This window comes from Staurois parvus, unplaced genomic scaffold (genome assembly GCF_062004578.1).
Source record: "Staurois parvus isolate SC_StPar_1 unplaced genomic scaffold, SC_StPar_1.0 ptg000147l, whole genome shotgun sequence".
Classification (NCBI taxonomy): Eukaryota; Metazoa; Chordata; class Amphibia; order Anura; family Ranidae; genus Staurois; species Staurois parvus.
This window is the reverse complement of record NW_028317943.1, coordinates 6,942,410-6,959,345: the sequence shown is the minus strand read 5'-3', so window position 1 is coordinate 6,959,345 and position 16,936 is coordinate 6,942,410. Positions and strand designations below refer to the sequence as shown.

Below are 16,936 nucleotides of genomic sequence, written 5' to 3'. Positions count from 1 at the left end.
CGGACCTTATGAAAGCCTCCTTCGAAATAGCCCCTTTTGTCTAGTTTCACTCCAGACCTCTACAACACAACATTCTATTGTCACTAAACAAGTCCTAAAGTTGTGCAAGCACTTGGACAGGCTGCCGCTGAGAACCAGGTTGTTCCTGGCCTGGTAGCTCAGGAATCCAGTTCTGGTATTGGGAAAATCCTTCCTTCCCATCTTACAAAGGATCCTATCAATGAACAACAGTCTGTCAGACTTGAGAGGAGTGCTGAGCTCTCTGTCAGAGCTATAGATAGTCCGGTGACCTGACTGATTATTTAAAACACTGTGAGCCAAAAGTTAGCTAGTTTGCTGCAGGATCGGAGAATGTGGTAAAGTGTACCAATCTGTGTGCATTTCCTCCAACATAGTGGAGATTGTGAGGTTTGAAATTTAACCAATTTATATGGGGTCAGGTACCATCTTAACATAATTTTATGAGCAAGTTCCCATAAATTAGCACATGTAGTAGAGGTGAATGTGTACAACAAGCTTTTTTCCCCTCCCGTAGAAGTCTATGTAACGTAGACTGCAGGGTGTGGAAACATTTCTTGTTTGCAGGGATAGGTACCAATCTAAATACATAAAGAATTTGGACTAATATTTGCATCTTGAATGCTACCAGTCTGCCAGACCGTGATAAAGTATGTTTGCTTAATTGTAGTAGACCTTCTTTTTAGTTTCCAAAGGTAGATAATTGACTCTAAATAATTGGTCAGGATGAGGTGTGAGGGTAATACCCAAATAAGAAATTCCAGATTCTTTCCAAAGATATGGAAATTTAGATTGTAAGCTTTGTCTGTCTTGTGGGAGCTCCCCCATATCTAGTATATGGGATTTAGTGTAATTTTCTTTGTAATATGATCCCATGCCATACCTTTGTAATAGCCCTGATACATATTCTAGGGAAGATTCCGGATTAGACAATATTAAGGTAACATCATTTGCAAAAAGGCTTATGCCAAGTTTACGACCTTTGATCAGAAAGCCAGTAATGTCAGGGTGTTGTCTAATACTAGAGCCAAGGGTTCCATCATAAGATTGAAAATTAATGGGGATAAGAAGGGGCATCCCTGGCAAGTGCCATTAGCTATCCATATTAGCTTTGATAATACTCCTGATGTATGTACTTGTGCAGATGGAAGGGTATACAAGGCCAATATGGCAGATAGCACATGACCCTGAAAGCCAAATTTAAGAAGCACTTTTTTCAGGAACAGCCAATTCACTCTATCAAACGCATTCTCTGAATCTAAAGCTAGCAGCAGAGAAGGCATCCGGTGCTTCTTCGCCAGGTGAATGATGTTGATCGGCCTCCCAGTAGTGTCAGAGGTATGTCTCCCTTTAGTAAAACCAGACTGATCTGGGTAAATTAAGGTGGGTAGAATGTTTACAAAATTTAAGTGCAAGCATTTTAGCGTATATTTTTAGGTCATTATTTAAGAGAGATATGGGCCTAAAATTATGAGGAGTGTCTGGTGACTTCCCTGGTATTGGAAGCATTACTATGAAGGCTTTTAACATTTCTGAGGAGAAGGAAGCCGACATAGCTGCTTCATCATACACTCTATTGAGAAAGGGAGATATTATTATGTGTTTAAATTGTTTATAATATTCCCCAGTTAGGCCATTAGGGCCAGGGGATTCATTATTGGGTAGTGTATCTATGACCTGTAGAATTTCAGGTAGTGAAAAGGGAGAATTTAATTTTTCAAGCTGTGTTGGAGACAGTTGTGGTAGATTTAGATCAGTTAAAATGTTATCTATATCAACCGAAGAGGGTTGATGAACTTGAGTATCGTGACTCATGTTATAAAGAAACCTAATGTGTTGGGGGTCATATACTTTGTTGTTAGACTTGGGGTTGATTAGAAATGGAATTCTCGTTTTAAAAAGCTGACCTTGTATTATACATGCTAATACCTTACCCGCCTTGTTACCGGAGGAGTATAAATTCACTCTTAGTCTTCTATTGTGTTTTTCAAAAATATTTAGTAGAACTAACTTCAAGTCATGCCTGAATTTAGAGTTTGGTAGTTATCTGGTTAGATGGGTTTGTTTTGTTGTGGTTTTCTAAGGAGCGTATTTCTGAGAGTAGGGTGTCAATTTGTCACTGCCTCTGTTGCTTTGTCCTCAAGTTCCGCTGAATAAAGATGCCTTTATGGGCATTCCATAAGGTGTATGGTATGTCAGTAGAGGAAGAGTTGAAGTCAAAATATTCAGTAAAAGTGCTTATCCAAAAATTTTTGTAGCAGGATTTTGCATGATTTGTGGGTTAAAATGCCACACAACTGTAGAGTTTTTAGCATATGCGTCTGCCACTGTAAGAAGTATGGACACGTGATCCGACCATGTGATATCATTAATTTTACCTTGACTTATTTTTTGGAAAAGTATAGTCTTTCATTTGCGTTAGCGCAACACCATGCAAGTTGTGAGAATGCATAAAAGGAATTAAGGATGGAGCTTTTGCAGATGTAAATGATGTAGAGTCAATTCAAGGATCTGGTGTGATGTTAAAGACTGCACATAGCAAAATAGATCCTTGCTGTACTTTTCTGATCTTACGCATCAGTCCATTCAGGAAATGGACTTGGTTAGTATTGGGGGCATAAGCATTCACCAAGGTGAATCGAGTAGTATTTATGTTGCAAACTAGAATAAGGTATCATCCTGCTGATTCTCTCAGTTCCGAATGCAGATGAAATGAGACAGAGTCCTTAACAGCGATCATTACCCCTCTCCTTTTTGCGGGCATGCTCGTGGTGAAATAATGTTGAAGTTTTTTGTGAGTGCATCTGGGAGGGGCATCTTTATGGAAGTGGGTTTCTTGAACACACAGGACATCACAGTGCATTGAATCCGCTTCTCCACAACGATGCCCGCTTAGCGGGGTGTTTCAACCTGTGTGCATTGACAGATAAAGTTTTAACAGGCATATCGAGATCTATTTGTTATGCTGATGTTTATTTGCTGCTGGTAGAGAGACCAGCTGGTGAGCTTCCACAGGAGGGAAGAAGTAGTAGTTAGGCCATAGGCATTTTGTTTTACTTGGATGGCCATAGTGGAAAACATTAGGGTTGTTGAAGCAGTCAAAGGCCTTGTTCCATAAGAAAACAAGAGATCAATTGAACATAAAAAATAGTTAACAAGATAACAAGTTTGTAAACAGAGGGTTTGAAAAAACCCAAGTGCAGAATACTTCTGCGCAGGTATATTGGAGTGATATCATAGGCTCAAACTACTAATGACGATGTTCGCTTTATTAGGGCCATATGCTCACCTGGTTGGTATGCCCCACAGAGAGAGGTAATTCAGTCATGAATTAGACACCCATTGCCATTCTGGCAAGATTCTATTTAGACTACTAGCAGTTGGGGATTTTGGTGGGTCCCCAGGGAGGATGTTCCAGGATCTCAGTAGTTGTAGACCTTTTGTTAGGAGAGCTAATCACATGTGTGGAGCAATCTTTAGTAACTAGCAGCTTAGTAGGATATCCCCACTTATATCCTATATTGTGATTCTGTAGAGCTTTTGTGGTGTTATTCAGGTTCTTGCGGAGTTGCAGTGTATGTTGTGATAAATCAGTGTAAAACTGGAGTTCAGAATAGTTAGTAGAGCGAAGTTCTGCATTGCGTGTGAGTGATATTAAGCGCTCTTTAACATGAAAAAAATGAGTGTGGAGTAAGAAATCTCTTGGTACATGCTCTGGTATATGTGAAGGCTTTGGAATGTGATGAATTCTATCTATAGTTAACTCTAGTGGAGACAGGTCTGGAATAAGAATTGAAAATGTTGTAACAAATGAACTGAGTGCAGCAGGTTGAACTGTTTCTGAAATTACTATAACTTTAACATTATTCCTCCTGGACCTATCTTCTAGGCAGGGGCGGACTGACAACTCATGGGGCCCCCGGGCAATAGGGGATCATGGGGCCCCTGTGTCCTTGCCCAAACTCAAAAAAGCCTATGAAAAAGGTACCAAAGGCATCTCATGGGGCCCCCTACTGACCCCGGGCAGTGCATGAGTTTCCAAATGGTCAGTCCGCCCCTGCTTCTAGGTCAGCGAGTTTTGCTTTTAACCAGATGTGCTCCTCTTCAGTGGTATCATGTGCATCTATTAGATCATTAATTGTGGTGGCATATTCCCCCATCTTTGTCTCCGTATGATTCACTCTGTCCCCTACAGCAGTGAGTTCAGAGTTGAATTTCCTCATACAAGCCATCATATCCATATGTATGGTGCTTCTTAGAGAGATTAACATGTCTTTTAAAGTGGTATCTAATATTGGTTGATTAGATGTGGGGAAAGCTGTAATAGATTCTGGTAGTTCTCTGGTATCTTCTTGTGCGCCAGGTTTAGAGCTCACCTCACATTGCTGCAGATTAGAGTAATCCATCCTGATTCTGGATTTCTCAGGGCTTCTCAATGATAGTGTTGAGGCCTGTAATGTTCCAGCAGAGCCTTATTTTTTCTTGTGAGGGTTGTTCTGTTGTCTATGTGGTGAGCAGGTGACCGCTAGAGAGGAGGAAGGAAAGCCGGCACCATCTTGACTATGCCACTGTTGAGGCTGGGAGAAGTAGGCCGTCGGTTTCTGAGGCCGATGCCCCTCTTTCCTTTTCCTGGGCAGGTTGCCAGAGATTGGGCGAGTCAAACCGCTCTGTTGGGGTGTAGTTAGCCCTGTGCAGCTGTATGCCGCAAGTGATTCCTGCCGGGTGCCAGAGCTCCGGATCTAAGCTGCCATCATAGGCTGAGGTCAAGCCACGCCCCCGCCTGCCACTTTTTAACCACTTGCCAACCGCGCTATAGCCGAATGAATGGTTTTCCAGTTCTTGGAGGGCATCGTATGACGTTCTCCTAGAATGCGCCTTCCTATGCGCCCCCAGCAGCACGCACCCAATAGTCTATGTGATTGCTGTGTCTTACTGACACAGCTGATCACGTGATAAGGTAAAAGGCCAATCACAGCGGCCTTTTACCACGTGTCCATTGACACAGCATATCACAATGTAAATACCGTATTTTTCGCTCCATAAGACGCACCTGACCATAAGACGCACCTAGGTTTTAGAGGGGAAAAACAAGAAAAAAAAATATTCTGAACCAATGGACTGCAGACACAGTACAGGGGATGACCAGAGACTGCGGACACAGTACAGGGGATGACCAGGGACTGCGCACACAGTACAGGAGATGACCAGGGACTGCGCACACAGTACAGGAGATGACCAGAGACTGCGGACACAGTACAGCAGATGACCAGAGACTGCAGACATACTACAGGAGATGACCAGAGACTGCGGACACAGTACAGGAGATGAGCAGAGACTGCGGACACAGTACAGGAGATGACCAGAGACTGCGCACACAGTACAGGAGATGACCAGAGTCTGCGGACACTGTGCAGGAGATGACCAGAGACTGCGGACACAGTGCAGGGGATGACCAGAGACTGCGGACACAGTACAGGAGATGACCAGAGAATGCGGACACAGTGCAGGGGATGACCAGAGACTGCGGACACAGTGCAGGGGATGACCAGAGACTGCGGACACAGTGCAGGGGATGACCAGAGACTGCGGACACAGTGCAGGGGATGACCAGAGACTGCGGACACAATGCAGGGGATGACCGGAGACTGCGGACACAGTGCAGGGGGTGACCAGAGACTTCGGACACAGTGCAGGGGATGACCAGAGACTGCGGACACAGTGCAGGGGATGACCAGAGACTGCGCACACAGTGCAGGAGATGACCAGAGACTGCGGACACAGTACAGCAGATGACCAGAGACTGCAGACATACTACAGGAGATGACCAGAGACTGCGGACACAGTACAGGAGATGACCAGAGACTGCGGACACAGTACAGGAGATGACCAGAGACTGCGCACACAGTACAGGAGATGACCAGAGACTGCGGACACAGTGCAGGAGATGACCAGAGACTGCGGACACAGTGCAGGGGATGACCAGAGACTGCGGACACAGTACAGGAGATGACCAGAGACTGCGGACACAGTGCAGGGGATGACCAGAGACTGCGGACACAGTGCAGGGGATGACCAGAGACTGCGGACACAGTGCAGGGGATGACCAGAGACTGCGGACACAGTGCAGGGGATGACCAGAGACTGCGGACACAGTGCAGGGGATGACCAGAGACTGCGGACACAGTGCAGGGGATGACCAGAGACTGCGGACACAGTGCAGGGGATGACCAGAGACTGCGGACACAGTGCAGGGGATGACCAGAGACTGCGGACACAGTGCAGGGGATGACCAGAGACTGCGGACACAGTGCAGGGGATGACCAGAGACTGCGGACACAGTGCAGGGGATGACCAGAGACTGCGGACACAGTGCAGGGGATGACCAGAGACTGCGGACACAGTGCAGGGGATGACCAGAGACTGCGGACACAGTGCAGGGGATGACCAGAGACTGCGGACACAGTGCAGGGGATGACCAGAGACTGCGGACACAGTGCAGGGAATGACCAGAGACTGCTGACCTTTGGGGAGGGAGGGGGAGCGGGTACCTGAATTTATCAGGTACCCGCTCCCACTTCCGCGGAGTTGTCCTTCCTTCCTTCTTCCCGGACCGGCTTCTGTGACAGCCGGGTGCCCACTGCGCATGCGCGAAAAGCGCTGCGCTTTGTGAATGGCCCGGCGCCTTCTGGGACCTGTCATGTGTCCCAGAAGACACCGGATCATTCACAAAGCGCAGCACATGCGCAGTGGGCACCCGGCTGTCACAGAAGCCAGCGCGGGAAGACTGTGCAGCGCTGGAGCGAGGAACAGGTAAGGCCCTGCAGGAGAGAACAGCTGAGCGGCCGTCCGGTATTCTGACATGGTGGCGGCAGAAATACCGGACCGGCCGCTTTATATTCGCTCCATAAGACGCACTGCCCATCAGTGCCCATCATTGCTGCATATCAGTGCAGCATTATCAGTCCCTCCTCATCAGTGTCCACCAGTTGCGCCTCATCAGTGCAGCCTATCAGTGTTGCCTATCCTTGCCACCTCATCAGTGCCCATTAGTGCTGCATATCAGTGCATCCTCATCAACGCACATTAGTGAAGGAGAAAAATTACCTGCTGGCAAAATTTTATAATAGAAACAAAGAAAAAAGTTTTTTTTTGGTCTTTTTTTGTTTATAGTGCAAAAAAAACACCCAGTGGAGATTAAATACCACTAAAAGAAAGCTCTATTTGTGTGAAACAAATGATAAAAATGTCATATGGGTACAGTGTTGCATGACCACGCAATTGTCAAAGTGTGAGAGCGCTGAAAGCTGAAAATTGGCATGAGCAGGAAAGGGGTAAAAGTGACCGATAGGCAAGTGGTTAATTGAGATCTTGTACAGGGGGCCTCCCATGTAGCTCCCCTTGTCTGCTCCACTGTGACTCCGTGGGATCTAAATCTGGTTCCTCTGCACTTCAGAAAAAGCAGTTTAAAACAATTAGGGATATATCTCGCTACTCTCACCCACAAGGTGTTGTTTATTGTAGCCTTCACTCCAGGCAAGTGTTTGAACTGAAGGCTTTATGTGGCAAATAATCCTTTCTGGTTCTGCATAGGGACAAGGTGGTGTTGAAGCCTAGGACTGCTTTCTCTGCCTTTCACTTCACGAATGACATTGCTCTTCCGCTCCTCTGGTTGGTTCTAGTTGACCAAACTGAAATTTCTTTCCATTGTCTGGATGTGGTCTGGGCAATGAGAATTTCTCTCTCATCTGTTGCTTCTTTCAGGAAGACTAATTCCTATTTTGTCATCCCAGAAGTAACCTGTAAGGGTGCTTCAGCTTCTCATTCCTTCATCTTTAGGTGGCTCAGGCAGACCATCCTCAATGCTTATGTTCTAAAGGATTGTGTTTCCCCCATTTCCTGTCAAGGTGTACTCCACTAGATATGCGAGTGCTTCTTGGAGAATTTGCGTCTAGTAAATCTTTCCAGATTTGCAAGGCTGGTCTTCTGTTCTTTAAATTTCTCTGTTCAGACCATATCAGGCATTTGAACCCCCAGACAGGTTTGATCAACAGACGATCTCCAATTTTCTGTTGTTTTTCTTTGGTGTAGCCTTTGTGTTATGTTGCCCTCCTCACAGTTGCACTGCTTTTGGACATCTGGAAGGATTAAGACTTCTTCTGTCCCTCAGTGGATAAGAAAAAAAGAGAATATTTTTACCTACTAGCACTAAAATGGTCCAGGTCCAGACACTTTTTCACAGTTAACAATATGCGTAATAATACCTATTGTTACAGGTTAGAATCCAGTGTAATGAATTCCTTCTCAAAAAATGAAAACTATTTTGTGTTCTTCAGGCACTGGCAGTAAAGTTATTCTTCACACCAGAGGACTGTGATGATCCAGCAAACAAAGCAAAAAGATACTTTTTTGAGTCAGGCAAGTGTAAAATTGCAATTCTCTGTGTTTAAATTACTGAATTTTAAAATGCTCAAAATATATACTCTCTACTGCAGTAGTTTTTTCTTTTTTTATCTAACCCCAGTAGTCACTGAAAATCAGTGAATGTGAAACATTAATAATCTGTCCTTTTAACTTGCTTTTTATGAAAATGTTCTGCTTGTATCTGCTTGTGTGCCATTGCAGTGTTTACTGAAAAATAAATTGTATGTGCAGAAAATATCTGTAATTTTCAAATGCTAGTATTACCGTATTGAAAATATCTCTAATTTTAAATGCTAGTATTACCGTACAATAGGGTACAATAGGTTGTTATTACTAGTTCAAGCAAATATTGATAACACATGTATGAATGCATTTATGGATTTGTTTCTGCTTGAATTTAACTTCAGTGCAGGGAGCCTCCCATGCCTGCTACTTGCGAAGTTCATTAACACCATTTTAAGACCAGGGTTATTATGATACTTCTTACGTATATGTAAAAATCATCAGCATTGCTTTGCTAGAAAATTACTTAGAACTCCCAAACATATATATGTATATATATATATATATATATATATATATATATTTTAAGCAGAGGCCTTAGAGAATAAAATGGTGGGTGTTGAAGTTTTTTAATGTAATGTAGTATTTGCATAGCGGTTTTTCAAATGCAAATGTTTGGGAAAAATACACTTTAATGAATTTTAGTGCACACACGTAATATAATATAATACCCATTTTTTTTTTAATCTACAAAGATGATACGCCAAGTAAATAAATACCAAACATGTTACGTTTTAAAATTGCAGATACCTCTGAAATGGCAGCCAGTTACATAGAATTAATTATCTATAAACAACACTTTAAAAGCCTTTAGCGGTTACCAGTTTAGAGCTACACAGGAGTTTTGGTGCTAGAATTATTGCTCCCGCTCTGACATTCGCAGTGATACTTCACTTGTGTGGTGCAATCGCTGTTTATGTGGGATTGACGTGTGCGTTCGCCTTTGTGCGTGAGTACGGGCTTGAAAAAAATGCAGCTTAGGTGAGTTTTTGCAGCTGCTTTTCTCTTGCCAGAAGAAAAGCATTTAGAAGAGCCAAAGTGTGCATTAGGCCTAAAACTGAAGTCCAGGCTTCTTTCAGATATCACACACAAGAGAAATATGTGTGCTGCCATTACAGTCCAAGTCAAAATGCTAGATGTCTGACGTTTATATTTTTAAGTTTTAGATCCAGAACAAGGATATTGTAAATGAGTGTCAAAACTACTTATCTCTATACTTGCTCCAAGTCAGCGGAACTCAGACAGTGTTGAGGTCTGAGCATCAGAATGACAGCCAGGAAATTAACATTCTCAAAAGGAATGGTCCCCTATGGCAGCCTCCATTAATCTATAATGACAGATTTTTATTAGAGTAAATCTGTGGCCAAGCTATGAACATGAACCTAAATACATATGTTTAGCAAGTATGAAAATACTTATTAAGCAGTGTATAGTCCTCAATAATATGCCTGTCTTTTGGGCCTGACCATGAACAACACAATAATACTTATCAAACAAGCATGTCCAGTTTCCAAATCATGCAGGAACTGAGCACCCATTCAGTCTGAACATTTGCAGCCAGAGCAACTGTCTTCAACTCTCCCCTCCCTTCTGAGATGCTCTTGCCTTTTCATCTCAGTGTGTTTATAATCTTGTGAGATCTCTATGGCAGCTTGTAGATTGTAAACAGTACCTGTCATAGGAGTTTCATAATCTGCTGGGCCTGTGTGTTAACACAGTGTCCCACCCTAGAAGTGCACTATGAGTGCTGCAGGGAGAACACTATACCAAGGAATGATTTCTGCTTTAGTAGGAACCAGGGGCAGAGCAAAGGTGTAGGAACAAGAACTAGGGAAAGTAGGCAATAACTGTCATATATGTTTCTCCCTAGCTCCATTGTCTCCTCCTCTTAAGCTCATCTCCATGACTTCTACAGAGCCTCTCCCATCCTTTGGAACTCTCTACCCCAATATGTCCGACTATCTCCTACTCTGTCCACTTTGAGGAGATCCCTGAAAACCTATCACTGCAGGGAAACATATCCTGCCTTCAGCTAATAACTGAATCTTCTATTTCTCCCTTCAGTTCATCCCCCCCACAGCTTTTACCTTTTGTTCCACCAGCCCCTCCCTATTAGATTGTAAGCTCTCAGGAGTAGGGCCCTCCTAACCCTCTTGTACTGAATTGTATCATTGCTGTCTTGTCTCCTTTTATATTGTAAAGCACTGAGCAAACTGTTAGTGCTATATATATATATATATATATATATATATATATATATATATATATATATATATGTGATATGTATATATGTGATTGAGATATATATATATATATATATACACTGTATAGTAATATCAATAATAATCACCTATTAGTGGGCTGTCTTGAAGTAATTAAACACGTTATTGCTAACGGTACTGCAACAGCCCCTGTGCACAGTCCCAAGAGAAAATGTTTTAAATCTGTATAATACTATCATCAATGTACAAGTTTGTTTTAAATATACAGTTACATAGTTAGTCTGGCTGAAAAAAAAACAAAAGTTCATCCAGTTCAACCATTAAAGAAAAAAAAAAGTTATAATCCTATACCCATGGTTGATCCAGAAGAAGGAAAAAAAAACCCAGCAAAGCATGATTCAATTTGTTCCTGCAGGAAAAAAAATTCCTTCCTGATCCCCCAAGAGGCAATCGGATATTCCCTCGATCAACTTTACCTATAAATGTTAGTATCCAGTTATATTCTGTGTATCTAGGGAACAATTCAGGCCTTTTTTAAAGCAATCCACTCAGCTGGCCAGAACCAACTCTTGAGGGAGTCTATTCCACATTTTCACAGCTCTTACTGTGAAGAAACCTTTCCATGTTTGGAGATTAAGTTTCGTTTCCTCCAGACATAAAGAGTGCCCCCTTGTCCTCTGTGATGACCTCAGGGTGAATATCTCTACACCGAGTTCACTGTATGAACCACTGATGTATTTATACATGTTGATTATATCCCCCCTTAATCTCTTTTCAAGAGAATACATTTAGTTCCTCTAATCTTTCTTTGTAGCTGACCTCCTACATGCATGTTATCAGTTTGAGTGCCCTTCTCTGTACTTTCTCCAGTTCCCCAATGTTCTTTTTTGAATTGGTGCCCAAAACTGTAGTGCATATTCCAGATGAGGTATTACTAATATTAGTACAGGGGTAGAATGATAGCTCTCTCTCTGGTATAGGCAGTAACAGGAAACTATGTAGAAATAATTATCTAAAGTATGGTTTAGTTACCTTCTCAAATTTTGGATTATATGATGCAGTATAGCAGTTTATGAGTTGATGCTGCTTTCTGGACTACTTGTTCAAGTAACCCTTGTACTGAACTAGTCACATATGTATGACATACAAAGTGAAGCCAATGGGGTATAACAGTGCAGATGAAAATGGCCATCAGCAATAGGGAAAAATAGTGATTCTGTTACTATGCCTTTCAATTACCTGAAAGACAAATGCCACTGTTTATCAGGTGAATTGTATATTTCATCACAATACTGAACTTTTGATTTGTGGGCTGTAATTATTGCTTAGACTTTAGCTTTAATTATTATTTTTTGTTTATTTAGGGGATGCTAAAGGTGCTCTTGCATTGATGCCTGACTTTAAAGTAAGAGAAAGGATGATGCTGCGGGCTTTAAATAGATACGGAATGAGTGATGAGGGATATATTCGATGCTGGCTCAGTATTCCACATTCAATGCGAATCTTCTACATCCATGCCTTTTGCAGCAAAGTCTGGAATGAAGCAGCATCTTACCGAATTGCTACATATGGTTTACGAGTTGTGGAAGGAGACTTGGTATTACGCTATCAGGATGAGAATCAGAAATCTTTACTAGGAGATAGAGTAAGTAAATTGTATTATCATGGCAATATCTTGTACATTTATGTATGAAAGGAGGACACCACAGTTCATATCATACATGAGTTTTATGAATGTAACATTTATAGGCCACAGAACAAAATATCCTTTATTGAATCAATTTTTTTTAATATCCAGATGTGGCTCTCATAGACCATTTTTAAAATTAGTGAATGTGATGCAACTGACTTCTATGCTTTTCATATAGAATATACATTTTAGGTCTACCTTTACAACAAGATATTGAAAATATGCGTGTGCATTTTGTTTACATTGTATATTAACTATACTGTTACTTTTTTTTAAATAGGTTCATACTGTCACAGCCACGGAGGAGGCAGACAATGTATATTTAATTAACCAGGTAACTAACTTTGTTACATGGTCTATAACATGAAAATTACATAATTTTCCGAATGAATCAAAAATTAACACTGGCAAAGCAGACCATTGTGTATAATTGTTTTATCACCGCACTCTATGCTGGTCCAGTGTGTCCTTGTTTGCAAGTATTGGAACAAGGGAGGAAAGTTTGTAAACTCATTTAAAAGTTAAATTAAACTAGGGTTAAAACCTAAAAACTATCTTCCTACTGTACACTTTTAATCTCCCCATACCTCATGTAATAGAGATGAAGGCAGACCTGTTTGAAATCAAGCCTTAGTGACAACCATGGCACCCTCCATAGATACGAGAAGTGTGTTATTCTCAAGATCACAAGGTAACAATGGATAACGCATGGAGAAAGAAAACAAATGCAGCCACGGCATCTAAGGATTGGTAAACTGCAATGTAGAAAATGTTTGGTTTTAGATGCACTTTGAAGCACAAACACAGGCAACATGTAAAGTCTATCAACACTCTGATGATACTAGTTAGATTGCTTTTGGCACCGCTCAAAGTAGAGGTGAAAGCATATCCGTGTCCCATGGGGTGCAGGCTTGCCCTAATACCAACCCAGAGGGATAGTAAGGATAAAGAGGAAAGGATCGCTGCAACTCCCAACCAGCCCAGGTAAATAAACGATAAAGAGCAGCCTTCGCCTACATGTCTCCACCGAACCATACACCCTGATGCCCCAGGGACAAAGTGAAATGCATCAGGGTGTGTTGTTTAGTGGAGACATGTAGACTGAGACCACTCTATTATTTATTCTTCTTGGCTGGTTGGGAGTAGTGGCAATCCTTTCACCTTTAAGGAAAAAATGATATATCCAGATATTTTTGCAGGGAAAAATGTGCACTTATTTTTTTTTTCTTAAAAGTAATCTGCACAGCATTGCGCCCACCATCAGTGGATCAAGGGTGAAACGTCAGGCTCCTGCACACTCTCCCTTCGACTTGCTGCCCTTATCTCCATATGGGCTTTCAGTTAAAAAGCTGGAGGAAGTGTGAATAGACTAGAAGTGCACTGATCAGTGCAGTAGTAGTCCTTTGAGATACAAAATAACTGCCACCATGTGGCATTTCTGTAAATGAATGACATGGCTGTTCGGGAGGAGTCCATCCAATTTTAAATCTGACAGTGATTGCAGGGAGAGGAACCGCTGCCTGCTATCCCACAAGGGATGGGACGCTCAGAGGATGAGGGGGATAGGTGCTGGAACATGTTACACCACAAATACAGGTGTAACATATTCCAAAGTTGATCGTATCATTTAGGAGAACACTTATTGCTAAGGGCACACTTATTCCTTTGACAACTGTTACAGGATTTCCTCTCGCTTGCTTATGTGTCTACAGGACAGGAAGTTAAGGGAAATCTCTTAAATGTTACAGAAAAAAAAACGTATGGACTTCCTACTCTATTCAAATGTAATCAAATGCTGTACTTACCCTTTTCATGCTCCAGTGCTACCAACAGCTTTCACCCTGGTCTTGCACTGCTGTTCCTTTCAGGCAGAATGAAATTCACATCATTCTGCTTATTCCCTGTGAGTTCAGCCTGTGTTAGACAAATCCCCTTGGGGGACGCATCATACCACAGGCTGAGCTCACAGTGCTTCAGAGCTAAGCTGCACTTTTATGTCATTGTGTCAGTACAAGTCCTGGAAGAATACCCACCCCCTGCCGCTGCCAAGTAAGAACAGGAAGCTCCTGTGATATCACCAGACCATTAAGAAGACTGCAAAAAGGGTCTGCATAGGGATTAAAAAAAAGGCCTTTGGAAGGTTTCAGGTAGTGGGTGGTTGCTGGTTTTAGCAATTAAAGCTGGAGTTGGTGCCTGAAGACATTTAGCAGTTAAGAACAATTTTACTGTGTACCACTTTCTTCATTTATTTATAGACTGAAATATGTTTGTTTTTTTAGGTAGTTCTTCCCATGCCAGGACACAGTATTAAGTATCCTTCTAACCAGGTTTGTCATTGGTATAAGGAGGCTTTATCCAACGCTGGTCTGAAGCTCTGCAAATTTCGAGTTGGCCCTCTGCAATTAAATATTCCGGGGTGCTACAGGCATATACAGAAATACCCACGAAATTTGTCATATGAACATTTTGAAGATGATGATATCCAAAATCAAAGCAGGGGAAAATGGGCAAAATCAGAGATTCTACAAACAGCAAGTCCATCGTTAAAGCTCTCCTTTGAATTAGATTCATCCAGTTATGCCACTGTTTGTCTAAGAGAAATGATGAAATGTAACTTTTGATTGTGCCATAGTGTGTTAAGTATATAACAGATATAGTTATCTGCCTTACTTTCCAAAATATTTGTTATTCTGTTCACTCATTCTTTTGATCTGAACATCTGCCTGACAGCATAGAGAGGTCAATGACTTAACTTTTTTATTACAGTTAAGCAATACAGCTTAGTCACCAGTAGACCACGACCTACAAATATAATAAAGGTGTAGCAGCATGTTGAGGAGAGGATCTATCAGTTCTTATTAGCAGGTTGACCCTTACACCACCCCACCCATCCCCTACACAGTCTTAGTCCTTTTGTGAAAGGTAGCACATGAGGCTGATATCAAGATAGATTCAGGGACTTAAGCAGCCCATAGATTATTTATTATTATTTTCTTTCCTTCCACAATGGGCTATAGCCGCTGGCAGTGATCACAAGAAAAAAAATCAGGCTGGTTGTACTGAAGACGATCAGTGGATTGACTTTGTTACAACCAGCCTGCCCATAGATGGATTGAATCTTGGCCAGTCCTTGTTGAACCCAGCCAAGATTCGATCCATCTGTGGCCTGCTTTGGAGTAGTTGTATATAAAATCTACCTTGAGTTCAGCTTTAACTAAATCACTCTGCTCAAGGTCGCCATACATGGAGCAAATCTTGGCCTGATTCTGATGCAGTAACCTAAATTCGAGCAGAGGTGGCCATGTTGGTACCTCCCTCTCAACATCCTTCAATCTGAAAATTGCAGCAGCCAAGTGGAAAAATGTTAGACTAGTTAAATGCAGTCACTGTTTGGTCATTCTGGCACCCACAGGTGCAACCTGTCAGAAAACCATAACTGGCAGTGGAGATTTGTCCATCCACGCTATTTAGCTTGGTTGGGAAAATAAATAGAATTCTCTTGCACAGTCCATGGGTCTGAACAAGAGAAATTCTGCAATATATGGGCAAGGTTAGTGAAATTCATTATCATAATGTAGTTTGGTTGTTAGTTTATTTGAAAATTACAATAATCAGTCTTATTCAGTAAGGTTATTCAAAGAGCAGTAATTTCTTGCAGTATTCTGACTGAACTTCGATTTACTATGGATGACTGCACATTCACATACTCTTTATACGTCATTACTTGGAGTAGTAATAATCAATAACAATATTTTGCAGATTAGAGTATTTTACATTATACATAATTGTTTTATTACATGGCCAAAACAAGCCAAATGTTATCAGGCTGCAATATGTATTTTAGCCTGCTGGTGGCAGTATGCAGCTAATTAAAGAGTCTACAGCAGTACTCCTCTTCCTATGCATGTTAACCATAGAAAGATTAACAGAATCTTCTGTGATAAAGGTGCAAAAAGACAGTTTGGAATGTTACTGGTTTGTATCTGATTTGTAGAACTGTCTGACTGATAACAGCAATATGTTTGCAAGAGTACAATCAAACATTATTCTTTCTGTCTTATAAACCAGTCGTCTTCCAAGGTTCTTCAAGGTTTTTGCTGAAAATGTAACTTGTTGATAAAAGGATCATTAGATACTACAGTGTCTGACATTTTACTTTTTTTCATTCAGTTCCCTGTGAACTCTGTAACATCCTCTTTTAATCTTACAAAGCATATTGTGACTGTGCAGATTCTCAGTAACTGAAGGGGAGTTGCAGGTTTTATCCTGAGCTACCTGTAGTGCATTAGTTCGGAATCCCCGTTGCAGTACTGTTATGTGGAGCCTCCTGCTCTGTAATGATCTCATGCTGAAGTGATTTTTACTCTTGTACAGATGTTTAGCGTATGAAGTCCTTAACACCATGTAAGTCATGCAATTTGATTTGAAACTTTATTTAACCTCTTGACAGCAACAGACAATTTCCAGTCTCCTCTCTAGCCTCTGTAGTCAGAGCAAATACTGGGCATGTAGTGGTTTGTTT

General features: G+C 41.7%; 1 protein-coding gene across 2 annotated transcripts in view; it reads left to right on the top strand.

Annotated features, from left to right (window-relative positions):
- The window catches only part of PUS7L (pseudouridine synthase 7 like), a 36,164-nt gene extending 19,612 nt beyond the window's left edge, over window positions 1–16,552 (top strand). For both annotated transcript variants that reach the window (XM_089674003.1, XM_089674004.1), the window contains exons 6-9: window positions 8,352–8,433; window positions 12,089–12,369; window positions 12,695–12,748; window positions 14,694–16,552. In XM_089674003.1, the coding sequence (XP_089530129.1) occupies window positions 8,352–8,433; window positions 12,089–12,369; window positions 12,695–12,748; window positions 14,694–15,035 (759 nt within the window). In that variant the 3' untranslated portion in view covers window positions 15,036–16,552. The remainder of the gene's footprint in view (window positions 1–8,351; window positions 8,434–12,088; window positions 12,370–12,694; window positions 12,749–14,693) is intronic.
- Window positions 16,553–16,936: the final 384 nt, after the last annotated feature.